This window comes from Stenella coeruleoalba (genome assembly GCF_951394435.1).
Source record: "Stenella coeruleoalba genome assembly, chromosome: 3".
NCBI classification, from domain to species: domain Eukaryota; kingdom Metazoa; phylum Chordata; class Mammalia; order Artiodactyla; family Delphinidae; genus Stenella; species Stenella coeruleoalba.
In genome coordinates this window covers 143,959,551-143,987,512 of record NC_137148.1, presented here as the reverse complement: position 1 = coordinate 143,987,512, position 27,962 = coordinate 143,959,551, and the positions used below count along the sequence as shown (strand labels likewise).

The 27,962-nt window shown below is 41.7% G+C and overlaps 1 protein-coding gene across 1 annotated transcript in view; it reads right to left on the bottom strand.

The window, feature by feature from the left end:
• Positions 1 to 27,962, bottom strand: part of TENM2 (teneurin transmembrane protein 2) — a gene marked incomplete at its 5' end in the record, with an annotated part of 411,764 nt that overhangs the window by 65,246 nt on the left and 318,556 nt on the right. Inside the window, 3 exons of the mRNA XM_079918659.1 lie at positions 2,448 to 2,468; positions 9,544 to 9,793; positions 10,220 to 10,363. Coding sequence (XP_079774785.1) covers positions 2,448 to 2,468; positions 9,544 to 9,793; positions 10,220 to 10,363 — 415 coding nt within the window. The remainder of the gene's footprint in view (positions 1 to 2,447; positions 2,469 to 9,543; positions 9,794 to 10,219; positions 10,364 to 27,962) is intronic.

The following is a 27,962-nucleotide window of genomic DNA, read 5'->3' as shown; positions in this document are numbered from 1 at the left end:
AGCCATCCCCAGTCCTCAGCCTCAGATCTTCTCTACTGTTCCTCGGTGTGGATATGAACAAAGTTGGTATCTTGTGTGATGACATGTGATATCTTGCCGATATCACGTCCAGAATCTGAATGGTAAAGGAAGGAGATGTAGTTTTCAAATCTTGGGTAACAGTGAGGTCACAGGCATGGCCCGGGATCTGCCAGGACCCTAAGACACACTAGGAGGGAGATCCCTCAGGGTGGGGGAAATGAATTAGGAGAGCAAGAAGCCTCAGAGACCTGGAGCTCTTTCTCTGCCGTGCGTCCAGCTGTCCTATGTGTTGCTGACGAGGACAGGGTAAGATCTGTAAACTTGGCACAGGACTAAGACACAGGAAACTCTAAACTCAACTTGGACCCAGATGGCGAACCTAGGGAAGTCTTTTGGCCACGATGGGTCCTAGATTCCTTACTGGGGTAATAAAGAAGTCAAACCAGAGCATCACTCACGACCCTTTGGGCTCAAACCCTACACTGTCATCCCTCTGCACTGTCTGTCCCTGGCTGGAGGCTGAGACCAGAATGGGTACTCGTGCTATTCCCACACTGGTGATTAGCATCACTGCCCCTAGGATGCAAGCAGCAGACGCCTCTCTGTCCTAGTGTGGGAGACTAGGTTTTGGCGCCACATGCCTAAAATGAGCACAGGTCTTTTTTTTTTTCCTTTTTTCAGTTATTTTTCAACTGTAGTTTGGAATTATGGGAAGAGAGGAGCTGGGAAAGGTGAAGGGAAGGTGAGGGCGATGGTAGTGTTGGATACATCTGTCCTGTAGACAGTAGCTGGTCAATTACTAATGAAAACACCACCATTTGGGTTCTTGCCTGAGTTAAGGAAGAGAAGAACAAGGAAGCCATTTTTAGGAACAGTTTGTGCGTCGAGACCGTCTTTCATTCCAGCCTCTCCTCAGGTCGCTATTAAGGCATATCAACGAGAATCAAGGTCTTTCTAAAATTCCAGCCTAGATAACAGGTCTGGGAGAGTAGGCTACCTGGGTTCCTTTCCTTCCTTCCTTCCTTCTTTTTTCGCCTACTAAGTCTTGAGAGACTATCTATACACGCAAAACAAATTAGGGCAGAAAGGGAAAAAATTCATGCCATTTTCTAATTAGACGCTGTGCTTTGTCACTGACCACACAGGAGCTGGTACCATCATCTGAAGAATCAGGGCACTGCACACCTGTGCCTGTCTGTGAGCAAGATAATTCATTCTGGGCTTTCTAGGGAGCCCAATTCAAGGAGGCTTTTCAAAATCTCCGGCAGAAGAGCAGCCCGTTGAGGGGGTGGGGTCAGTTCTTGCCGGGAGCCCATTCTTCCCAGGGCCTCATAACTCATTTCAATCAACATTCTTGCAGAGGAGCTCAGGGAGATGGATGGCCATGCTTTCACACTGGGGCTATGGCAAAGGTCAGATGGAGTGTGGAAGTTTGAAGCGGGTGTCCTTCCGGGGCATTGCTGCCTTTGAAAACATCTGGCCCAAGGGGGGTGTCTAAAACCAGCCAATTTGGGTGTGCCTGAGATGGAGGAGGCAGAGGACTCGTACGCGAGGCTTTTGCACCGACTTTGATGATCTTGTACGGCTTTATTCTTTGTCTAATTTTGACCTAACATCACGCAGGAGCCTCTGCCAACTTCATTTCAAGGAGGGAAGAGAAGGATTCCCTTGAGTATTAAAATACATTGCTTTGTTTTTTCCTCCTCTTCCAAATAAAAAGAAGGTCACTTTTCTTCCATTTTAGTGCAACCTGGAGTTTTCCTAACGTTGTAACAGGAAGCTCCCCAGAGCAACATGCACATATATGTGAATTGGACCAATATGGTTTAGGCGATCTTCTCAGAGCATGACAAAGCCTACTTAAACAAAAAGTACTCGGTTCACACCCTTCATAATACTTAAAAGTGACTGAATTCCATGGCAATTTCCAATGCATCTGACTGTTGGATTCATTCTGACCAGCAGATGGGCAATTAACTTGTTTTTCTTTTTTAAAGTGACCATATATCCAGGGGAAAAAAAAATCATTAAGGAGTTTGAAAATGAGTTTTTGACCCGTTTCCAGTTCATTAAAGCTTTTGTGAACCCAGTCCAGCATTTACAAAAGCTAGAAGTTTGCCTCAAATGTTTAGCCCAATTATGGACCGCACTGAGTAGTCGGGATGAAAGTTTGCTGAGGGTTCATTACCTTGCACTTGCATCTTCCGGAAATTCTAATTACTGTCAGCTTATTTGGTTCCTTTTTGACTGAATTTCATAATTGCTAAAGCTTATCATATCCACAACACACAATTAGCACATAAAAAGTTACTATGTTTGGTACATAAAAATATACAACATTACACAAGAAAGCACAGAACAAAAAGCAAACACAAGGTAGCAAACGAACCGTATCGAATTATACGAGAAAGACTTCTTCATCTTACCTATGTTTAAACTCTTTATTTCTTTAGAGAAAGAAAACAGAAGGAAAAAGAACAAACAGTTAGCGGAAGAACTGATGATAAAGCAAACATAACATTTTCGTTTCTTGTATAATGGGCTCCCCCCCAAAAGGCACTCTTTTTCTTTTTTTTTTTCCCTTCTAGCTGACGGCTCCCAGCACAATTATCTGGGAAGCTCCTCTGATCTTGGATTCCTCCCGGCCATTGGAGAATCTAGACAAGAAAGCTTGAATTCTCGGACCAGCAATGGGGCGTCACGTGACACAGGTGGCAACAGGTGAAACAGGCTAATGAAGGGATGGCACGCAGGTTACCTCTTGAGTGCCAACACCTATCGATTGGTAATGGCTGCTGGGAGGGCGGGAGTGGGAGGATTCTGAAGCCAAATTCAAGCTCAGCCGTCAAGAGTGCTGGGACGCCTTTGGAACATCCGCCTTGGGTGTGGTGATGCCTGAACCATCTACTTGCCACTGGTGCATTACAGAGTCTGTCCCACCCGAGAGAGCGAGCGGCCCTGCCCACAGCCAACTGCATTTGCCAAACACCCTGTTGAACCCTGAGAGTCTCAACCATTTCCTCGCTCTGCTCCTTGCCCCCTCCCCTCTCCCCATCTCCCTCGCGCCCGCGTGGGCCCCCAAGTGTGCATTCTTTCTTACAGATAACACCCATCAGTGAAACTCACAGGCGATTACCATCCTCTCGTAATTGGAGCCAAAGACTCCAGTTCACATTCTTTTTCGGAAAACTAGTCAAAGTGTTGCTTCTGTTTTCTTTTAAGAATAAAAATACACGTCAGTTTCAACAGGAGAGTGGCTGAATATTAAGGGCATTGAGGAGAAGAGGAGAGAGGCTAGGGCCTTAAATAGAAAAGTGCTCCCCACTCCTGAGGCTCCTAGGCCAACGTGGAAGAAACCCCTGACCCCTCTTTCCCTTCCAGCTAAGGGAGGAGGCTTCAAGGAAGGAACAAAGAGGGTTTAATGCCCTGATTCCTGCCTGGGTGCGGCTCGGGTTTCTGCCAGGGGCCATCATTAGTGGTGGGTTTGCACAGGGATTACATTTTTATATTTTATTCCAACATGTTAGTTTTTACATTAAAAAAAAAGTTAATTAAATGATGCTGATAACTCTTGAGCTCTGACTGACATAGTGCAATTTAAGATTCATTCTGCAAAGCCTGGTGTGTCAGGGTGGCAGCCAGGAATTCTCGCATCTATTTTATATTGCTTAATGAAAGTGAAATGTTATCTGCCGCCAGTGGTAGTCATATTTGGCTCTTAATTATTGCAATATCGATTCCACTTTTTTTCAGTCAAGATTTTGTCAAAAGACTGGTTGGGATTTGGGTCTGCAGACCCGACCTACTTCTTTGCTAAGAACATCTGCTTTAAGTTGATTAATATAATACCTGTGTTGGGGGAAGGAGAAGGCAGGGGTGACTAAGTCACTGAGACTGCAGAGTGCAAATGATCATGTAGATCTGAACTTTGGAGAAAGGCTGAGGTCACCGCGATTCCAGACCAAGGCCATTAGCAGAGTGGGTGTTTAGCAGGCAACAAACCCAGATAAGAGCACCGGTGAGTCAGTCTGTGTATTGGGTTGGCCACAATGTTCGTTCAGTTCATGAATCCTTTGTTCGATAAAGTCCTTGGTGAAAATGAAAAAGGTCTTTTATTTTTCTTAAAACCAAACAAACTTTTGGGCCAACCCAACAGAAGAGCATAGGTGCCCTACTTACAAGGGACAGGCCTAGGCTTTGCGTCCATGGCTTCAAAGAAACCAACCCTTTGAGGAAAAAGTGGTGTCTCGGATTTGAGAACTGAGAAGGATTAGCTCTTCACACTGTGGAGTCTCAATGACTCCCTGCAAAGCCTTCAGGGTCTCCCCAAGCCTTCTCCGCTCGTCTCAGGGAGCTCTCAGCAGGCTGTCTTGTGATTTATGTGTGTGTGCTTGTCTTCCTAGCTTCATCGTGAACAGAAGCGAGTAAGTAAATCTGGACATGACTGACTCATCTCCATACAGCTGATTCTTAGTAGAGAGCCCCGGAGAGAGTAAGGGCTGGAAAAATGGGTTCTTGAGTGGAGGAAGGAATAGGCTGCTTCCCTTAGCGCTGCCAGACCCTGCCTTGGATGAGTTCCAATCCCTCACGTTCTGCTCAGAATCACAAAGCTGCAATAAGATGAGACTGTTGTCTCTTTTCATTCCAATTCTATCCCTCTGTGCCACAGAACAGGGTGGAGTTGGAGCCACCAGTTTTTGTTTGTATGTTTTAGTTCTAACTCAAGAGAAGTGAGTTGAGATACATATAGTTCAGTTTTAGGCGGATGTACTTATGCAGCTCATACGTGGTCCTTCTACCATCTTTTAGATGGTTGCTGGCCATTCTGGTACTCACGGCTTTCAGGAATCCTCCTGCCCTATCATGCCAACTCACCTAGCATCATTACAGAAAGTGGCGTGCTCAATGGAGAAGTCATATATCGTGGAAGTGTAATAGTTAATTAACAACAAATTTTAGGTTATTTGTCTGGATGTTGTGATGTTTGCACTAATTGTCAGACTTTCAAAGTTTGCAATTTGTTTTGGTTTCTTTTCTTATCCTAAATAATAGTCAGTTTCATTCCCAAATTGCCTAAGATTCAGGCCCCATGAAACCTGGGTACCTCCTTGGTGAAAGAGCTTTGAACACAGTGCCAAGAACTGTCCAAAATTGTATGGAAATATCGTTGTCATTGTTACTCTGGGTAGGTGCTGTGTTATATTTTGTTTCCTGACCTCCATGTTTATACCCTGACCTCACAGAGGAAGCATTCCTCTCTGACTACAATCTCATTCTCCTCCCTAATGTTCTACGTTGGCATTAAGCAGGGTCTGTTGGAGCTGTACTCTTAGGCAAAGCTGGCCTTTGGGGAAGCTTACTTTCAATTTCTGCTGCCCTTGCCCGCCTTCCTAGGCTCCCACTTTTCTTGCGTCTCTTCCCTCTCTAGCACTCACACATTTGGGCTGGACCATTCCCTCCCCTAAACATCCTCCCTGGTGCAATGATGCTGCTGACCTACCCCAATACCTCCGTCAGAATCTCAGCATGGGGAAGTGTTTTAGATGGAAAAAAAGCATAGTTCATATCATAATATAATTTTACAATGGGAAAATGAAAAGAAAAGTAGAATTTCAAACATGAAGGAAAGTGTGAGATTCTTATGTTTATGGAAAGGGGCCAAGTTAAGAAAAGGCAGAGCGACACTGTCCCGTCCGTCATCATTTACTGCCTCACACTGGGGTTCACGTCTTGAGATAGTCTCAAATGGGGGGAGAAAGGAAAACTTTCCCGCTGACCAAAGTTCACCCTAAGATGTGAGTGACTGACAGATTTACTCTATTCCCCAGGGCCTGGGTTTCCCAAGGACCATCTGAAGAGGGTGATAGTTATGAGAAGGGAAATGGGCTCCTAGAGGTGGGGTATCAGGCTTTCTGGGGAGGTGGGTGTTGAAAATGTCTTGAATGCCGGTGGAATTGGAGCTGCCAGGTGATAACCGGTTTACCTAGGAATAAGGCTCCTTCTACCATCAGAAGTTTTTCAAGCACGTAGAACTCTGCCCCTGCATGTTTTGGTTAGGCAAAGGAAGAAGCAAGGAAGAAGGAGAGTGAACGTTTAAATAAAATTCGGGTTTGGAGGGTCAGCTCTGGGTTGGGTAAGTGAGACAGGGACGGGCACCGACTCCCAAAACTGGATCGTTCAGCTGCCAACTCACACTGGAGAAAAGACAGAAGCACGACAGGTCTCTCCCTGCCCGCCCATGGCCCCCCACCTCCCCGCCCTTTGCTGGTTACTGTTTTGAAGAGAGGGGATTGACATCCCTTTGTTTTCCGGTATGTAGTGGGAAGAAAAGAGGAATCAAACCAGTGTTCTTGTTAAAGCTTAACTTCTAATCGCCTGGATACCTGGCTGATAAAACAAGAGCGAGTCCAAAGGCGGTTAAAAAGGGGAAAAAAAAAAAATCACAGCCGTGAAGGGAAATTGACAGTTACACTTCTCCGCAGCTGTCCTCAATGTCACCACGTGGGCCCTTAGCTTGTACCATTGATGTTGTGGCCCCTGCAACTTCAGAGACGTGGAATCAGGGACAAACTCCAACCAAACGGTGGATGCTGGTCTTCGTCCCCTTTAACCCAAGCAACATGTCTTGACCCCCTCCTGTGGGCCAGGCACCGCTCTGGGCATCAAGGGGCAAAGATGTCAAAGGTGCCGGCTCTACAGAAGTTCACACCCTGGGGCCCTACAGACTTGCAGAAATAGCTAAAAAACAAGGCAGTCGATGGTGTCACCTTTGTGGAAAATTAGAGTTAAGTGGCCCAGGGGAGGGAGAGAATTATTTCTGCTGGGGAGACTGGGCTTCATGGAAGAGCCCAGTCTTAAAGATGGAACTGATGAGGGAGACGAGGTATTTTAAGTAGAGTGAGTCAAGGTGTGGAGGCGGGGATGGGCAGGCAAGGGCTGATGTGGCTCTGAGCGGGAAGAGAGGCGACAAAGAAGCCAGGTCCAGATGTGGAGGGTGACAAATGCCAGATGAAATCATGCAGCCCTCATGGAAAAGCCCAGCGCCAGCTCCACCCCCTTCTCTGCCTGCTTTCACGGCTCTCCACTGCCCAGAGGATGCCTACGAAGAAGATGCTTTACTAGAGTAAAAAAGGAAGTAAACGTATTAGGAAAGGGACCTAGCTGGGGAGCTCTAGGAGGGTGGCTTGTCTGATTGTAATTTGGACGGACTGAGGATTATCCAGCCTCTTCCACTTTGCGTTCTTCTTCCTCTCACTGTTCGCCTTTCAATGATTACACCCTCTTACTCTACCCCATGGCCTCCCCCTCTGTGTTTCCATGATGGTTGGCTGTTGGCTCTTCCAGAACACTCAGCTTGAGTTGCCTTTTCTTGCCCAGGTCCCCATCTCTCACTCTCGAATGGGTGCTCTTTGAGCCTGGGTTTCATCCCCTTTTGGACCCTCAGAGCCCAGCATGGGCCTGACCAACCCTAATGCTTGGTAAACACATCCTGGATCACTGATCACAGAGGCTGGAACCTTCTTGGGTGGAAGCTGGGTTTTCTTCTCTCCTTTTACCCCTCCCAGTGCCCGGCACGGTCTCAGCTCCTCAGAACACTCAGCATCACTTTCTGGTGGTCAGAGCACTAATCTCTCCCCCAGGAGGGGCCTCAGACACACAGAATGTAGGTGCGCCCTGTGACTTCTTCTAAGTCCTTCAGTTGGCAGCTGAAGCTGCCTCAGAAAACACCACCGCCCATTTGGTTGCTCAGGTCAAAATCCCAGCATCACCCTTGATTCTTCTCTCCTCTCTCTTTTTTCCCCTCATTTTTTTTACACCCTATAAACACAATTCCTATCAGATTTACTTCGAAAATATATTCCAGTTGGAAGCTCCCCATCTCCCCTGCTACCACCCTAGTCCATGTCACCATCCCCCAAATCCTGGACAATTGCTACAGCTCCCAACTGTAGTCTTACACCCCAACAGTCCATTCTTCACCCAATAGCCAGAGTCCTCTTTAAAAAATGCAAATCAGATCATGTCAGCTCCACCCCCCTTCCTACTTCCAAATTCCAATGGCTGTGCATTACATAATGGAAAAGAAAAAGAATGCATATGTATGTATAACTGAATCACTTTGCTCTACAGCAGAAATGAACACAACACAGTAAATCAACTATACTTCAATAAAATCAATTTAAAAGCAGAATACGATTCACACGTGTCGACATGGTCATTCAGACCCTGAAGCGCTGGTCCCCTATCTACCTCTCTGCCCCACTCTGAGACACTCTCAGAAGTCCACACTGGACTTCCATCAGTCCCTTAAATAAGCAGGCTGTTTGCTGATGTTAGAGCTTTGGCACAACTTTTCTCTGCCTGGGATACTCTTTCCCCAGGTCTTCACGTGGCTGATCTCATCATTCAGGTCCCACCTCAAATATCACCTAGGATGAGGGGTTTCTCTGACTACTTTATCTTACGAAGCTTCTTTCTCCCTCCTTCCCACCACCACGGTTCTATTTCTTACCCCGTTAGAATTTCCTTATGGCATTTAGTGCTTCTTGAAAAATTTTTAATTTGTCCACATGACGTAGTTTGAAGTTCCCTGTCAGACCACAAACACACCTGAGGCTTTGCTTGTTCCTCTGTTTGTTTTGGGTTTTTTTCCCTTCGCCAGACAGTTCCGCACATAGTATATATTTGCCTTGTTGAATGAATTATTTCCCTTATTTATAGACTGCATTTCTCCCTCTACTCACAGATCCCTCTCTAGGTTTGAGGGCCTAGAATCAACTTTCCTGAAAAGAGAGTTTCAAAGAGCTTTTGTCCAGCACAGAGACCTGGACTTCAGACTCAGTAGCTAGCAATGGCCAGGAGGAATCTCCCAGGGGTGGACAGAAGTTACCTAGCAAGGCCTATGCTGTACTTCTAAGTCAGATCCTAGTAAGTGTGCACAGATATCCAGAAAATTCATAGTGAGCCAGCACACAGAGGTGCTCAATATAAATGCCTGAACTAATAAATGAATGTCAGAGGTTCTTAAACTTGGATGTGCGTCAGACTCTTCTCCAGAGCCTGTCAAAGAGAAGAGATGCCTCGGCCCTTCTCTAGACTTACTGAACCAGTGCCCCCGGGGGTGGGCTCCAGGAATCTGTATTTTTAAGAAGTACCACTTTAGAAACCCGTGAAATGGACCATCAGCTTCAAGTAGTGGTCCTTTCGCTATTTGGTGTGTGTCAGATTCACATGTGAAGGTTTTATACAACACGGCTACCCAGGTCCCACCCCAGCACCTTGACCGAAGGCTTTCTCCTTTGCTGTAAGGCAGGTGTCGACCACTGTACTAGATACACATGCAGTGTTTTATAGACACACAAAGCATTTCCCCTAGTCCTTATCTGATTCCAGGCCTAGGTTTTAAACCTCAGCCCGTCACACAGAATCTGTATTCTCTGAAGAACCCCACCATTTACCCAAGGAAGTTTCGTAGCACTGGGAGCAATAGGGCAAAAGAAGGTTTTCTGTGCAGTCACTTACCGTAACTCCAAGATGCTGGTCACGTTTCGGGAGGGAAAGATGCGCCGGATGTAATTGAAGTCACCGACGAAGAGGCTCCCATCGACTCCAACAGCCAGAGCTACTGGGGCTAGCAGCTTGTTGCCTTCAGCAAGGCCGTTGCAGCTGGGACAGGAAATGCTCCGGCGGCGGCCGTTGCCCATGATGCTGGTGATGATGGCGGGCTGCTGGGTCAGGAACTGGTTCTCCCCAGTGCCCTTGTGTAGGATTCCTGGGGCAGGGGCAGTAAATGGGGGCAGTTATTGCAGCCCTCTGGGGAGGACACTTCTGTAGGCTTACTGAGGATGAGGGGAAGTGACAGAGGGAAGAGAAACAGTAGGAAACGGCAACTTTGGGGAGCTCCCCAACTTCCTCATGATGCTGAGAGAGCTGTCATAGGATAGGGAAACCCCAAGGCCATGGTACGGGGTAAGATAACATTTGTAGAGATCACTGAAGAAGAACGGTGAGGTACACTAAGGTGGATGGTCTGGAAAAAAACAGCTCAACATTCCTTGACATTTTCGAGTATTTTGGTCATTTGATGAAAAAGAGCTACGGGAAGGGGAGGGGGCTACCACTTAAATGTCAAGGCCGGAGAGAAGGTTCCAGAGGCAAGACTAGGCCGTATTTGGGAAAAGGAAATGTGCTCACGTACCACTTTTAACGTTGAGGATGTGATGTTTGTCCAGGGACCAGCCCCCGAGGTTGGAAGGGTCCAGCTCAAATCCCTGAAGGAGGGCTGTCCTTTTCTCCCACAGGATGAGACTGGGGCAGGTCTCATATTCAAACCCGACAGACACTGAAAGATAAAAGGGGGTGGGGCAGAGTGGGAGATGAGAGAGTTTCCTTGATTACTCCAGAGCCCTCCAGCAGGAATGAGAAACTTGTGCTCACGGTAATACAGATTCAGCTCAAAAAACTCACTCGAGGCAGGCTGATTGCTTTTCTCCTTGTGATTCCATACAATATTAAATTCAAATTTCAAGCTGAACTCAACCTTGAAACTTTACACAGTCATAGTCTGTGGGGATAGAAAGAACTTTCCAATGAACAGCTGGTTTTCAAAAATGACCCCAGCGATGGGGAGGGAAGAGATGAATCATTTAGAAACTGAATACAACGCTCCTTTAGAGATGGACAGGAGACCGTTTCCCTTAGCCTGTTCACGGCCTGCATTCGCTATATTTTGTGTTATTTATTTTCACTCACTAGGAGAAAGACCTATGGAAGCCCTGTGGCTCATTTATAAGGAGATTCTGGAGGCGACAGCTTGTGTTAGCTGAGGCACTTTGTACATTCACTGAGGATTCCAGAGAGTTCCAAGTGAGGCAGGCATGGGGACACCGCCTGCCAATTATATGGCAATTCAGTGGGGAACAGAATCCAAAAACTATAAAAATCCTGCATTTGCCACATGGACAAATAGGAGAGAGGGGTGGGAGAAGAAGGATTTTAGTTCCAGTTCTGTTCCAGCTCACACTTCCTCGTGGCTCCATCTCCCCCGTGTGTAAAACAGAGCAAGTGAAGCCTCAGTTTCTCAGAGAGATGTCGTGAGGATAGAGGAGACAAAACGCCGAGATGCCACACATTTTTAATTGGAACGCCGCTTCAGAAACATGAGGCATTGTTATTATGGCTGTTCCTTCCACATTAAATTCTTAACTATGTGTGTCACCTTTGGGGATGCTCCACAGCTTTTTTTAAATCCTGAGATACAGGAGTGTTGAAATGAAGGAGAGGTACATTTTATCTTTTAAAAAAACCCATGTATGTACCGGCTTGTCCTCTGAAAATTCCAAGAAACAATGACCAACTCAGTAGCAAAGAGAAGTGCTAGTGCCTGGTTTGTGGCCTTGAAATATTATTTCTCATTAACAGGAATTGGGGCTCCTTGAAGAAACGGCTGGAACAAGAAATGAACAACAGAAGACCAGGCGATTTGATCACATCAGATAGCAAGGAAGGAAATACAATCTACTAGGGCCACGTCGAAAGAATTTGGGAATCAGCTTGAAGAAGCTTCCACTGACCAAAGATGAGACAATTTGACTATGAGGAAAGATAATAACTTCAATGGATATATTAGAGGTATTTCATCCTGTGAGTTCATAATGGTATTTAAAAACACTGATTTGCCACCAGGAGAGGATGTGAGAGAGTCAACTTATTAGGTTGAAAACTGGTAAATAAAGGGAAAGAATCAAGCATTTATCCTTTCTTTCTTATTTGAACTGTACCTCAAATAACCAAGTAGTTAATGAGAAAGTATCTCTATATAAAAGTATTCTAGCTAGTAAATAATAAAGAAGCAATGACAGAATTAAAATATCATTTTGCAATCCCTAATGACCTAATGAATCTAGGCAATGAGCATCAATGCTGCTGAAATCACAAAAGAATAGACAGGCTGACATTAGTCACCTCCAGACAGAAGAAGACAGAACCATCTATCAAGCTGTCTTGCTTAAAAAAAAAAAAAATCAAAGAATAAAATACTTAGGAATAAATTTAACCAAGGAGGTGAAAGACCTGTACACGGAAAATGACAAGAAAGTGATAAAAGAAACTGGAGAGGACACAAATAAATGGAAAGATACTCTATGCTCATGGATTAGAAGAATTAATATTGTTAAAATGTCCATACTACCCAAAGCAAAGTACAGATTCAATGTAATCCCTATCAAAATTCCAATGCTATTTTTTCACAGAAATAGAAAAAACACTCCTAAAACCTGTATGGAACCACAAAATCCTGAACTGTCAAAGCTATCTTGAGAAGAAGAACAAAGCTAGAGGCAACACACGCTCAGATTTCAAACTATATTACATGGCTATAGTAACCAAAACAGTATGGTGCTGGCATGAAAACAGACACAAAGATCAATGGAGTAGATTAGAGAGTCCAGAAGTAAACCCAAGCATACATAGTCTATTAATTTATGACAAAGGAGCCAAGAATATACAATGGGCAAAGGACACTCTCTTCAATAAATGGGTTGGGAAAGCTGGACAGCCACATGTGAAAAAAAAAAAGAAAAAGAAAAAGAAATTGTACCACTCTATGCCACTCACAAAAATGAACTCAAATGGATTAAAAGCTTGAATATGAGACCTAAAACCACAGAACTCCTAGAAGAAAACATAGGCAATAAGCTCCGTAACGTCAGTCATTGCAATGATTTTTTGAATTTGACACCCAAAGCAAAGGAAACTAAAGCAGAAAGGAACAAGTGGGACTACATCAAACTAAAAAGCTTCTGCACAGCAAATGAAACCATTCATAAAATGATAAGGAAACCTACTGAATGAGAGAAAATATTTGCAAATCATATATCGGATAAGGGGCTAATGTCCAAAGTATATAAAGAACTCATACCACTTGACAGCCAAAAACCAAAGAACGCAATTAAAAAATGGGCAAAGGAACTGAATAGACATCTATCCAAAGAAGACATACACAAGGCCAATGGTATGTGAAAAGATGCTCAGCATCACTAATCTTCAGGGAAATGCAAATCAAACCTATGATGAGATATCACCTCACCCCTGTCAGAACGGCTATCATCAAAAAGAGGATGTGGAGAAAAGGAACCCTTGTGCACTGTTGGTGGGAATGTAAACTGGTGCAGCCATTATGGAAAACAGTATGGAGGTTTCTCAAAAACTTAAAAATAAAACTACCATAGGACCCAGCAATTCCACTTCTTGGTATCTATCTGGAGGAAACAAAAACATCAACAGTGAAAAGATATATGCACCCCTATATTCGTTGCAGCATTACTTACAATAGCTAAGATAGAGAAACAACCAAGGTGTCCATCGACAGATGAATGGATAGAAATGACGTGATATACAATCAATGAAATATTATTCAGCCATACAAAAGAATGAAATCTTGCCATTTGTGACAACATGAATAGACTTTGAGGGCATTATGTTAAGTGAAATAAGTCAGATAAAGAAAGACAAATACTGTATAATCTCACCTATATGTGGATCTAAAAATCTGTGTAAATAGGAATATCATTTGCTCTAAATGCCTCAATGTTTTATTGTGATAAATAGTAAATTTTGGGGACTTCCCTGGTGGCACAGTGGTTAAGAATCCACCTGCCACTTCAGGGGACATGGGTTCAAGCCCTGGTCTGGGAAGATCTCACATGCCACAGAGCAACTAAGCCCATGCACCACAACTACTGAGCCTGCACTCTAGAGCCTGTGAGCCACAGCTACTGAAGCCCGTGCGCCAAGAGCCCATGCTCCACAACAAAGAAGCTGCCACAGTGAGAAGCCTGTGCACTGCAATGAAGAGTATCCCCCGCTCACCCCAACTAGAGAAAGCCCGCATGCACCAACGAAGACCCAACGCAGCCAAAAATAAATAAATTAATTAATTAAAAAAATTTTTGGAGAAATCTAAGTAATGTTTTTAAAGTGTTTATGAAACAAAGATGATCATAAGCAGAATTAAAAAAAAATAAAAACAAACAAAGCAAAAACCAAAAAGCCAAGCTCTTGTACAGGGAACAGATTGGTGGTTGCCAGAGGCAGGGGCTGGGTGGACCAAACAGGTGAAGAAAGCCAAAAGATACAAACTTTCAGTTAAAAAATAAATGAGTCACAGGGATGTGATATACAACATGGTAACTATAATTAGTAATGCCGTACTGTATATTTGAAAGTTGCTAAGAGAGTAGATCTTAAAAGTTCTCACCACCAGAAAAAAAATTTGTAACTATGTATGGTGACAGATGTTAACTAGATCTACTGTAGTCATCATTTTGCAATATATACAAATATCAAATCATTATGTTGTATACATTGTATGTCAGTTAAACCTCAAAAAAGTTGGTATAGATAAAATATCAAACTTGAACCTAGAAAGCCTCAAGGTCCAACTATCAATTTATAGGAGATATAGGACAGAGGAACATGTTAAACAGCCACAGGTGTGCAATCAGAAAACAAGCCAGACTATGGGAAATGCTACAGGCAAACAATACAGTTTCTTCAACAAATAAATCATAAAACCTAAAAAAAGAGGTTGAAATGGAAGGAGAAAGCATAGATTAAAATAATTGAAGAGAAATCAGCCAGTTGCACAAGGTGGATCTCGTCTGGATTCATAGTAAGTACAGGTAAAAATCTATAGTAATTACACAAAGGAACATGAGAGAAAGTCAAAGTCACTAATACCAAAGACAGCAGAAAAAGAAAGAAGGAACAATGGATCACAAAAGGGCCAGAAAACAAAGAATAAAATGACAATACTAAGTCCCTATCATTAATTAGTTTAAACGTAAACAGATTAAATTCTCCAATCAAAAGACATGAAACGGCTGAATGAATAAAACCAACAAGAGCCAATGTTATGATGCCTATAAGAGACTCACTATAGCCATAAGGACCCAGATGGACTGAGAATGAAGGGATGGAAAAAGGCATTGCAAACTTCCAAGCAAATGGTAATCCCATGCCCCCCAAAAAGCAGGGGTAGCTATATTTATATCAGACAAAATAGACTTCAAACTAAAAGTGTTAAAAAGAGACAAAGAAGGCCATTATATAATGGTAAAGTGGTAGATACATCAAGAAGATATAACAATTATAAATATTTATGCACCCAACAGGGGAGCATGTAAATATATAAAGCACAAACTAGCAGAGCTAAAAGGAGAAATAAACCATAATAGGATAAAGTTGGGGACTTGAATATCCCACTCTCAAAAATGGACAGATCATCCAGACAGAAAGTCATAAAGGAAACAGAGGATTTCAACAACACTATAGACCCAATGGACCTAACAAACATACATAGAACATTCTATCCAACAATGGCAGAAGTGTACGTGGAACATTTTCTAGGATAGGCCATATGTTAGGCCACAAAACAAGTCTTAGCAAATTCAGGAAGATTAAAATCATACCAAATATCTTCTCTGACCACAATGCCATGAAACTAGAACTCAATAACAAGAGGAAAACTGGAAAATTCAAAAATATACGGAAATTAAAAAACACTCTCCTGAATAACCAATAGATTAAGGAAGAAACTAAAGGGGAAATAAAAAGAGACAAATTAAAATGGAAACACAAATACTAGAACTTCTGGGATGCATTAAAAGCCAGCTCTAAGAGGGAAGTTCATAGCAATAAGCACGTACATTAAGGAAGATCCCACATAAACAATCTAATTTTGTGCCTTAAGGAACTAGAAAAAGAAGAACAAACTGAGCCCAAAGTTAGCAGAATAAAGGAAATAATAAATATTGCAGCATAAATAAATAAAATAGAAAAGAGAGAAACAATAGAAAAGTTTAACCAAACAAAGAGTTGGTTCTTTATAAAGATAAACAAAATTGACAAACCTTTAATTAGACTACCTAGGGAAAAAACAAAGAGGACCCAAATAAACAAAATTATGAATGAATAAGGACACATTATTTAACAATTTATACTACAGAAATACAAAGGATCATAAGAGGCTCCTCTGAATAACTATACACCAACAAACTGAACAACCCAGAAGAAATAGAAAAATTCTTAAAGACATACAACTTACCAAAACTGCATCAGGAAGAAATAGAAAATCTGAATGACCAATTGCTAGTCAGGAAGAAATAGAAAATCCGAACGACCAATTGCTAGTCAAGAGATTGAATCAGTAATCAAAAATCTCCCAATGAAGAAAAGCTTAGGACCAGATGGCTTCACTGGTGAATTTTCCCAAACATTTTAAGCAGAATCAACACCAATCCTTCTCAAACTCTTCCACAAAATCAAAGAGGAGGGAACACTTTCCCAACCTCATTTTCAAGGCCAGCATTACCCTGATACCAAAACCAGAAAAGGACACTATCAGAAAAGAAAACTACAGGTCAGTATCCCTGATAAGTACAGAAGCAAAAATTCTCAATAAAATACTAGCAAATCAAATTCAGCAGCATATTAAAATGATCATACACCATGATCCGGTGGGATTTATCTCTGGGATGCAAGGATGGTTCAACATATGCAAATCAATCAATGTGATAATCCAATTAATAGGATAAAAGAAAAAATCATATGATTATCTCAAGAGATGCAGAAAAAGCATTTGACAATACTCAACATCCATTCATGATAAAAACTCTTAACAATATAGGCATAGAAAAAACCCAACTCAACAAAATAAAGGCCATATATGACAGGCCCGCAGCTAACATCATACTCAATGGAAAACCGTTGAAAGCTTTTCCTCTAAGATCAGGAACAAGACAGGAGTGCCCATTCTCACCACTCCTAGTCAACATAGTATTAGAAGTCCTAACTGGAATAATCAGGAAGAAAAATAAATAAGATGTATCAGAACTGGAAAAGAAGCAGCAAAATTGTCCCTATTTGCCAATGGCATGATTTTATATATAGAAAATCCTAAAGACTCAAAAAAAAAATGTTAAGACTTAATCAGTAAATTCAGTAAAGTTGCAGGATACAAAATTAACATACAAAAAACAGTAGCATTTCTATACACCAACAATGAATTTTCTGAATAAGAAATAAATAAATCCCACTTATAATAGCATCAAAAAATACTTAGGAATACATTTAATCAAGGAGGTGAAAGATCTCTACTCTGAAAACTACAAGACATTGAAAGAAATCAAAGAAAACACAAATAAATGGAAGGTATCTTGTGTACATGGACTGGAAGAATTAAGAGTGTTAAAATGTCAATACTACCAAAAGCCATTTATAGAGTCAATGTAATTCCTATTAAGATTCCAATAGCATTTTTTTATGGAAGTAGAAAAAAACACTCCTAAAAGTTATATGGAACCACAAAAGACTCCGAGTAGCCAAAGAAATACTGAGAAAGCACAAAAAAGCAGGATGCATCATACATCCTGGTTTCAGGCTATAGTATAAAGCCATAGTCATCAAAACAGTATGGTACTGGCATAGAAACAGACAAAGAGACAATTGGAATAGAGCTGACAGCCCAGAAATAAACCCATGCATATATGGTCAACTAATATTTGACAAAGCAGCCAAGAATACTCAATGGAAGAAGACAGTCTTTTCAATAAATGGTGCCAGGATAATTGCATATTCTCATGTACTAGAATGAAACTGGACCCATATCTATACCACTTACAAAAATTAACCCAAAATGGATTAAATACTTAAATGTAAGACCTGAAACTATAAGGAAACAGGAATAAAGCTCCTTGACATGGGTCTTGGTAATGAGTTTTTGGCTATGACACCTAAAGCACAAGTAACAAAATGGAAAATAAGCAAGTGGGACTACATCAAACTAAAAAAAAGCTTCTGCACAAGAAACCATAAAAGTGAAAAAACAACCTATATAATGGGAAAAATATTTGCAAATAGTAGATCTGATAAGGAGTTGATATCCAAAACACATAAAGAACTCATACAACTCAATAGCAAAAAGCCCAAATAATCCAATTAAAAAATGGGCAAAGGACCTGAACAGATATTTCTCCAAAGAAAACACACAAAAGGCTAACAGATACATGAAAAAATGCTGAACATCACTGGTTATTAGGGAAATGCAAACGAAAAGCACAATGAGATAACACCTCATGCCTATTAGAATGGCCATCAAAAAGACAAGGGATAACAAATGCTGGTGAGGATGTGGAGAAAAGGAGACCGCTGTGCAACGTTGGTGGGACTGGAAACAGTATGGAGGTCCCTGAAAAATTAAAAATTAAACCATATGATCCAGCAATTCTACTTCTGAGAATGTATCTGAAGAAATGGAAACACTATGTCAAAGAGATATTTGCACTCCCATGTTCATAGCAGCATAATCAAGATATGGAAACAATGTAAGTGTCCACTGATGGATGAATGAATAAAGAAACTGTAGTATGTGTGTGTGTGTGTGTGTGTGTGTGTGTATATATATATGTATGTATATGTATACATATATATACAAATACATACAATATACATATGTGTGTGTATATATATGTGTGTGTATATATATATATACACACACACAATGAAATATTACTGAGCCATAAAAAATGGGAAATCCTACCATTTGCAACAACATGATGGAACTTGAAGGCATTATGCTAAGTGAAATAAGTCAGACAGAGAAAGACAAACACTGTATGATCTCACTTATACGTGGAACTAAAAACAAAACAAACTCATAGAAAAACATATCAAACTTGAGGTTTACCAGAGGCAGAGAGTGGGGAAAGGGGAAACTGGATGAAGGTGGTGGAAAGGTACAAACTTCTAGATACAAGATAAATAAGTACTAGGGATGTAATGTACAACATGATGACTAGAGTTAACACTGCTGTATGATATACAGGAAAGTTGTTGAAAGACTAAATCCTATGAGTTCTCATCACAATTTTCCTTTTTTCTCTTCTTTTTTATTGTTTCTTTATGAGAAGATGAATGCTAGCTGAATCTATTGTGCTAATTATTTCACAATATAAGTAAATCAACTATCATGCTGTATGTCATAAAGTTATACAGTGATGTAAGTCAATTATTTCTCAGTAAGACTGGGGAAAATGAGCTAGTGATGAAAGGGAAAACTACAGATTAAAAAAATTTAAGAGAACCCAGCTATTCCCTTCTTGGTATATATCCAGAGGACGCCAAAACATTAATTCAAAAAATATATACACCTCTATGTTCACTGCAGTATTATTTACAATAGCTAAGATATGGAAACAACCTAACTGTCCACTGATGGATGAATGAATAAAGAAATTGCGGGAGGATGAGGGGAAGATGGCAGAAGAGTAAGACACGGAGATCACCTTCCTCCCCACAGATACACCAGAAATACATCTACACGTGGAACAACTCCTACAGAACACCTACTGAATGCTGGCAGAAGACCTCAGACCTCCCAAAAGGCAAGAAACTCCCCACGTACCTGGGTAGGGCAAAAGAAAAAAAGAAAAAACAGAGACAAAAGAATAGGGATGGGACCTGCACCAATGGGAGGGAGCTGTGAAGGAGGAAAGGTTTCCACACACTAGGAAGCCCCTTCGCGGGCGGAGACTGCGGGTGGTGGAGGGGGACAGCGCAGCAACAGGGATGTGGAGGGCAAAGCGGAGAGATTCCTGCACAGAGGATCGGTGCTGACTGGCACTCACCAGCCTGAGAGGCTTGTCTGCTCACCCGCCGGGGTGGGCGGGGCTGCGAGCTGAGGCTCGGGCTTTGGTCAGAGCGCAGCAAGAGGACTGGGGTTGGCGGCGTGAACACAGCCTTCAGGGGATTAGTGCACCACGGCTAGATGGGAGGGAGTCCGGGGAGAAGTCTGGACCTGCCGAAGAGGCAAGAGACTTTTTCTTCCCTCTTTGTTTCCTGGTGCGCGAGGAGAGGGGATTAAGAGTGCTGCTTAAAGGAGCTCCAGAGATGGGCGCGAGCCGCGGCTAAAAGCACGGACCCCAGAGACGGGCAGGAGACGCTAAGACTGCTGCTGCTGCTGCCACCAAGAAGCCTGTGTGCGAGCACAGGTCACTATCCACACCTCCCTTCCGGGAGCCTGTGCAGCCCGCCACTGCCAGGTTCCTGGGATCCAGGGACAACTTCCCCGGGAGAACGCACGTCACGCCTCAGGCTGGTGCAATGTCATGCTGGCCTCTGCTGCGGCAGGCTCGCCCCGCACTCCGTGCCCCTCCCTCCCCCCGGCCTGAGTGAGCCAGAGCCCCCGAATCAGCGGCTCCTTTAACCCCGTCCTGTCAGATCGAAAAACAGACGCCCTCCGGCGACCTACACGCAGAGGCGGGGCCAAATCCAAAGGGGAGCCCCTGGGAGCTGTGAGAACAAAGAAGAGAAAGGGAAATCTCTCCCAGCAGCCTCAGAAACAGCGGATTAAAGCTGAACAATCAACTTGATGTACCCTGCATCTGTGGAATACATGCATGGACAACAAATCATCCCAAATTAAGGAGGTGGACTTTGAGAGCAAGATTTATGATTTTTCCCCCTTTTCCTCTTTTTGTGAGTGTGTATGTGTAGGCTTCTGTGTGAGATTTTGCCTGTATAGCTTTGCTTCCACCATTTGTCCTAGGGTTCTATCCGTCCGTTTTTATTTTTTTCTTAATAATTAATTTTTATTTTAATAACTTTATTTTACTTTATCTTTTCTTCCTTCCTTCCTACTTCTACTAATTCTTTCTCTCTACTTTTTCTCACTTTTATTCTGAGCCGTGTGGATGAAAGGTTCTTGGTGCTGCAGCCAGGAGTCAGTGCTGTGCCTCTGAGGTGGGAGAGCCAACTTCAGGACACTGGTCAACAAGAGACCTCCCAGCTCCACATAATATCAAATGGCGAAAATCTCCCAGAGATCTCCATCTCAACGCCAGCTCCCAGCTTCACTCAACGCCCAGCAAGCTACAGTGCTGGACACCCTATGCCAAACAACTAGCAAGACAGGAACACAACCCCACCCATTAGCAGAGAGGCTGCCTAAAATCATAATAAGTCCACAGACACCCCAAAACACACCACCAGATGTGGACCTGCCCACCAGAGAGACAAGATCCAGTCTCATCCACCAGAACAGAGGCACTAGTCCCCTCCACCAGGAAGCCTACACAACCCACTGAACCAGCCTTAGCCACTGGGGACAGACACCAAGAACAACGGGAACTACAAACCTGCATCCTGCAAAAAGGAGACCCCAAACACAGTAAGATAAGCAAAATGAGAAGACAGAAAAACACACAGCAGATGAAGGAGCAAGATAAAAACCCACCAGACCAAACAAATGAAGAGGAAATAGGCAGGCTACCTGAAAAAGAATTCAGAATAATGATAGTAAAGATGATCCAAAATCTTGGAAATAGAATAGACAAAATGCAAGAAACATTTAACAAGGACCTAGAAGAACTAAAGATGAAACAAACAATGATGAACACCACAATAAATGAAATACTCTAGATGGGATCAATAGCATAATAACTGAGGCAGAAGAACGGATAAGTGACCTGGAAGATAAAATAGTGGAAATAACTACTGCAGAGCAGAATAAAGAAAAAAGAATGCAAAGAACTGAGGACAGTCTCAGAGACCTCTGGGACAACATTAAACGCAACAACATTCGAATTATAGGGGTTCCAGAAGAAGAAGAGAAAAAGAAAGGGACTGAGAAAATATTTGAAGAGATTATAGTTGAAAACTTCCCTAATATGGGAAAGGAAATAGTTAATCAAGTCCAGGAAGCACAGAGAGTCCCATACAGGATAAATCCAAGGAGAAATACGCCGAGACACATATTAATCAAACTGTCAAAAATTAAATACAAAGAAAGCATATTAAAAGCAGCAAGGGAAAACCAACGAATAACACACAAGGGAATCCCCATAAGGTTAGCAGCTGATCTTTCAGCAGAAACTCTGCAAGCCAGAAGGGAGTGGCAGGACATATTTAAAGTGATGAAGGAGAAAAACCAGCAACCAAGATTACTCTACCCAGCAAGGATCTCATTCAGATTTGATGGAGAAATTAAAACCTTTATAGACAAGCAAAAGCTGAGAGTTCAGCACCACCAAACCAGCTTTACAACAAATGCTAAAGGAACTTCTCTAGGCAAGAAACACAAGAGAAGGAAAAGCCCTACAATAATGAACCCAAAACAATTTAGAAAATGGGAATAGGAACATACATATCGATAATTACCTTAAATGTAAATGGACTAAATGCTCCCACCAAAAGACACAGATTGGCTGAACGGATACAAAAACAAGACCCATATATATGCTGTCTACAAGAGACCCACTTCAGACCTAGAGACACTGAAAGTAAGGGGATGGAAAAAGATATTTCATGCAAATGGAAACCAAAAGAAAGCTGGAGTAGCAATTCTCGTATCAGACAAAATAGACTTTAAAATAAAGACTATTAGAAGAGACAAAGAAGGACACTACATAATGATCAAGGGATCAATCCAAGAAGAAGATATAACAATTGTAAATATTTATGCACCCAACATAGGAGCACCTCAATACATAAGGCAAATACTAACAGCCATAAAAGGAGAAATCGACAGTAACACATTCATACTAGGGAACTTTAACACCCCACTTTCACCAATGGACAGATCATTCAAAATGAAAATAAATAAGGGAACACAAGCTTTAAATGATACATTAAACAAGATGGACTTAATTGACATTTATAGGACACTCCATCCAAAAACAACAGAATACACATTTTTCTTAAGTGCTCATGGCACATTCTCCAGGATAGGTCATATCTTGGGTCACAAATCAAGCCTTGGTAAATTTAAGAAAATTGAAATTGTATCAAGTATCTTTTCCGACCACAACACTATGAGACTAGATATCAATTACAGGAAAAGATCTGTAAAAAATACAAACACATGGAGGCTAAACAATACACTACTTAATAACGAAGTGATCACTGAAGAAATCAAAGAGGAAATCAAAAAATACCTAGAAACAAATGACAATGGAGACACGACGACCCAAAACCCAAAACCCAAAACCTATGCAGCAAAAGCAGTTCTAAGAGGGAAGTTTATAGCAATACAAGCCCACCTTAAGAAACAGGAAACATCTCGAATAAACAACCTAACCTTGCACCTAAAGCAATTAGAGAAAGAACAAAAAAACCCCAAAGTTAGCAGAAGGAAAGAAATCATGAAAATCAGATCAGAAATAAATGAAAAAGAAATGAAGGAAACGATAGCAAAGATCCATAAAACTAAAAGCTGGTTCTTTGAGAAGATAAACAAAATAGATAAACCATTAGCCAGACTCATCAAGAAAAAAAGGGAGAAGACTCAAATCAATTAGAAATGAAAAAGGAGAAGTAACAACTGACACTGCAGAAATACAAAAGATCATGAGAGATTACTACAAGGATCTCTATACCAATAAAATGGACAACCTGGAAGAAATGGACAAATTCTTAGAAATGCACAGCCTGCCAAGACTGAACCAGGAAGAAATAGAAAATATGAACAGACCAATCACAAGCACTGAAATTGAAACTGTGATTAAAAATCTTCCAACACACAAAAGCCCAGGACCAGATGGCTTCACAGGCGAATTCTATCAAACATTTAGAGAAGAGCTAACACCTATCCTTCTCAAACTCTTCCAAAATATAGCAGAGGAGGAACACTCCCAAATTCATTCTACGAGGCCACCATCACCTTGATACCAAAACCAGACAATGATGTCACAAAGAAAGAAAACTACAGGCCAATATCACTGATGAACATAGATGCAAAAATCCTCAACAGAATACTAGCAAACAGAATCCAACAGCACATTAAAAGGATCATACACCATGATCAAGTGGGGTTTATGCCAGGAATGCAAGGATTCTTCAATATACGCAAATCAATCAATGTGATACACCATATTAACAAACTGAAGGAGAAAAACCATATGATCATCTCAATAGATGCAGAAAAAACTTTCGACAAAATTCAACACCCATTTATGATAAAAACCCTGCAGAAAGTAGGCATAGAGGGAACTTTCCTCAACATAATAAAGGCCATATATGACAAACCCACAGCCAACATCATCCTCAATGGTGAAAAACTGAAAGCATTTCCACTAAGATCAGGAACAAGACAAGGTTGCCCACTCTCACCACTCTTATTCTACATAGTTTTGGAAGTTTTAGCCACAGCAATCAGAGAAGAAAAGGAAATAAAAGGAATCCAAATCGGAAAAGAAGTAAAGCTGTCACTGTTTGCAGATGACATGATACTATACATAGACAATCCTAAAGATGCTACCAGAAAACTACTAGAGCTAATCAATGAATTTGGTAAAGTTGCAGGATACAAAATTAATGCACAGAAATCTCTGGCATTCCTATACACTAATGATGAAAATCTGAAAGTGAAATCAAGAAAACACTCCCATTTGCCATTGCAACAAAAAGAATAAAATATCTAGGAATAAACCTACCTAAGGAGACAAAAGACCTGTATGCAGAAAATTATAAGACATTGATGAAAGAAATTAAAGATGATACAAATAGATGGAGAGCTATAACATGTTCTTGGATTGGAAGAATCAACATTGTGAAAATGACTCTACTACCCAAAGCAATCTACAGATTCAATGCAATCCCTATCAAACTACCACTGGCAGTTTTCACAGAACTAGAACAAAACATTTCACAATTTGTATGGAAACACAAAAGACCCCAAATAGCCAAAGCAATCTTGAGAACGAAAAACGGAGCTGGAGAAATCAGGCTCCCTGACTGTAGACTATACTACAAAGCTACAGTAATGAAGACAGTATGGTACTGGCACAAAAACAGAAAGACAGATCAATGGAACAGTATAGAAAGCCCAGAGATAAACCCACGCACATATGGTTACCTTATCTTTGATAAAGGAGGCAGGAATGTACAGTGGAGAAAGGACAGCCTCTTCAATAAGTGGTGCTGTGAAAACTGGGCAGGTACATGTAAAAGTATGAGATTAGATCACTCCCTAACACCATACACAAAAATAAGCTCAAAATGGATTAAAGACCTAAATGTAAGGCCAGAAACTATCAAACTCTTAGAGGAAAACATAGGCAGAACACTCTATGACATAAATCACAGCAAGCTCCTTTGTGACCCACCTCCTAGAGAAATGGAAATAAAAACAAAAATAAACAAATGGGACCTAATGAAACTTCCAAACTTTTGGACAGCAAAGGTAACCATAAACAAGACCAAAAGACAACCCTCAGAATGGGAGAAAATATTTGCAAATGAAGCAACTTACAAAGGATTAATCTCCAAAATTTACAAGCAGCTCATGCAGCTCAATAACAAAAAAACAAACAACCCAATCCAAAAATGGGCAGAAGACCTAAATAGACATTTCTCCAAAGAAGATATACAGACTGCCATCAAACACATGAAAGAATGCTCAACATCATTAATCATTAGGGAAATGCAAATCAAAACTACAATGAGATATCATCTCACACCGGTCAGAATGGCCATCATCAAAAAATCTAGAAACAATAAATGCTGGAGAGGGTGTGGAGAAAAGGGAACGCTCCTGCACTGCTGGTGGGAATGTGAATTGATACAGCCACTATGGAGAACAGTATGAAGGTTCCTTAAAAAACTACAAATAGAACTACCATATGACCCAGCAATCCCACTACTGGGCATATACCCTGAGAAAACCATAATTCAAAAAGAGTCATGTACCAAAATGTTCATTGCAGCTCTATTTACAATAGCCCGGAGATGGAAACAACCTAAGTGCCCATCATCAGATGAATGGATAAAGAAGATGTGGCACATATACACAATGGAATATTACTCAGCCATAAAAAGAAACGAAATTGAGCTATTTGTAATGAAGTGGATAGACCTAGAGTCTGTCATACAGAGTGAAGTAAGTCAGAAAGAGAAAGACAAATACCGTATGCTAACACATATATATGGAATTTAAGAAAAAAAGATGTCATGAAGAACATGGGGTAAGACAGGAATAAAGACACAGACCTACTGGAGAATGGACTTGAGGATATGGGGAGGTGGGAAGGGTGAGCTGTGGCGAAGCGAGAGAGAGGCATGGACATATATACACTACCAAACGTAAGGTAGATAGCTAGTGGGAAGCAGCCGCATAGCACAGGGAGATCTGCTCGGTGCTTTGTGACCTCCTGGAGGGGAGGGATAGGGAGGGTGGGAGGGAGGGAGATGCAAGAGGGAAGAGATATGGGAACATATGTATAACTGATTCAATTTGTTATAAAGCAGAAACTAACACACCATTGTAAAGCAATTATACCCCAATAAAGATGTTTAAAAAAAAAAGAAATTGCAGTATATATAATCGAATAGTACTCAGCTGTAAAAAGAATGAAAGCCTGCCAGTTGTGACAATGTGGATGGGCCTTGAAGGTATTATTCTAAGTGAAATAAGTCAGAAGGAGAAAGACAGATCCTGAATGATTTCACCCATATGTGGAATCTAAAAAACAAATGAACAAACAAAATAAAACAAAAACAAACTCAGTGATACAGAGAGTAGATTAGTGGTTACCAGAGGGAAAGGGGTTTGGAGGGTGGGCAAAACGGGTGAAGGGGGTCAGCTGTATGGTGATGGGTACTAACTACAGCTGTGGTGGTGATTACTTTGTAGTGTATACAGATGTCGAATTATAATGCTGTAAACCTGAAACCTGTATAATAACAAAAAATTTGTTGCAAAAGGTAGATCTTATTTGGATTCTGATTCAAACAAATAAAGTACTACTTTATTTTATGCTACTCATGAGGCAATTGAAATATTGAACAATGACTGGCTATTCGATATTAAGAACTTCTTGTGTTTCTTTGTTGTGATATTGTTGTTATGCTTTTAAAGTGTTTTTTAAGGATACACTCTGATATACTACAGATGAAATGATCTGATGTTTGGGACTTGCTTCAGAAAAATATGGGAGGCGGAGGAGTGGATGGAGGTAAGGAGGAAACAAGATGTGTTGATAATGGTAGGAGCTGGAGTCCAGGCAGTGCGTTATGAATATGCAGTCTTCTTTTTGATGTCGGCTATCATTTTGATATTGGCTAAAGCCTGACATAATATTTATTAAATTAGCCACTGCTTATATTTAAATGCACTCGTTACTCCGATAACTTACTACTGTCTTTAAGTTATTAACTCTACCCATTGACGAAGCAGACCGCAAGGGCAATATTCTGAGCATGCGTAGCCTGCTAGGGCTGTGACTTCAGGCAACTTGCTTACCCTCTCCCTCAGGTCCCATCTGCTCAATGGGGATTATGAGAGGGTCTACTTGATAGGGTTATTGCGAGGTCACCCAAGACAAAGGATTTAGCACAATGCTCTGCGGCAAGGGAGTGTCTGATGAACACTGGCTGTCAATTACAGTGAAAATTTCTGAGTTTGCTGGTTTCTTATTTTGGTAACTTATTGCAGTTCTTGAAAACCACAAGCCTACTGGTGAAGAAAATACAGGATTCTGGATTTTAATGAATCCCAGACAGCTTTCTACAAGTAAGAAAATATACTGGGTAGGTTGACATGAATCCACAGCTCACAGCTCTTCAAAGACCGATAACGATACGACCCTTCTCTTATGTTGGTCTTTCCCAAGTGGGAAATCACGTGATCCCCTCAGAGGCAAAGCCTGAAACGTAGCACGTGGCTTTCAGCCCCCCTCTAGCTCCGTCTTCTGGTTCTCTGGTTCTGTGCCACCTGAGAGTGTTCTCTCTGGAACATGATCGAGCCCCTGCCCACCTCTCTCCCCATCTCAAATAGTCTCCCTGTCCACTACATTCCAGCCACACTGGCCTATGTCTGTCCTTCAAAAACACCTCCCTCTTCTCTTTTTCTGCCAGGAAAAGAGTGCTCTTTTCCTGATTTTCACACG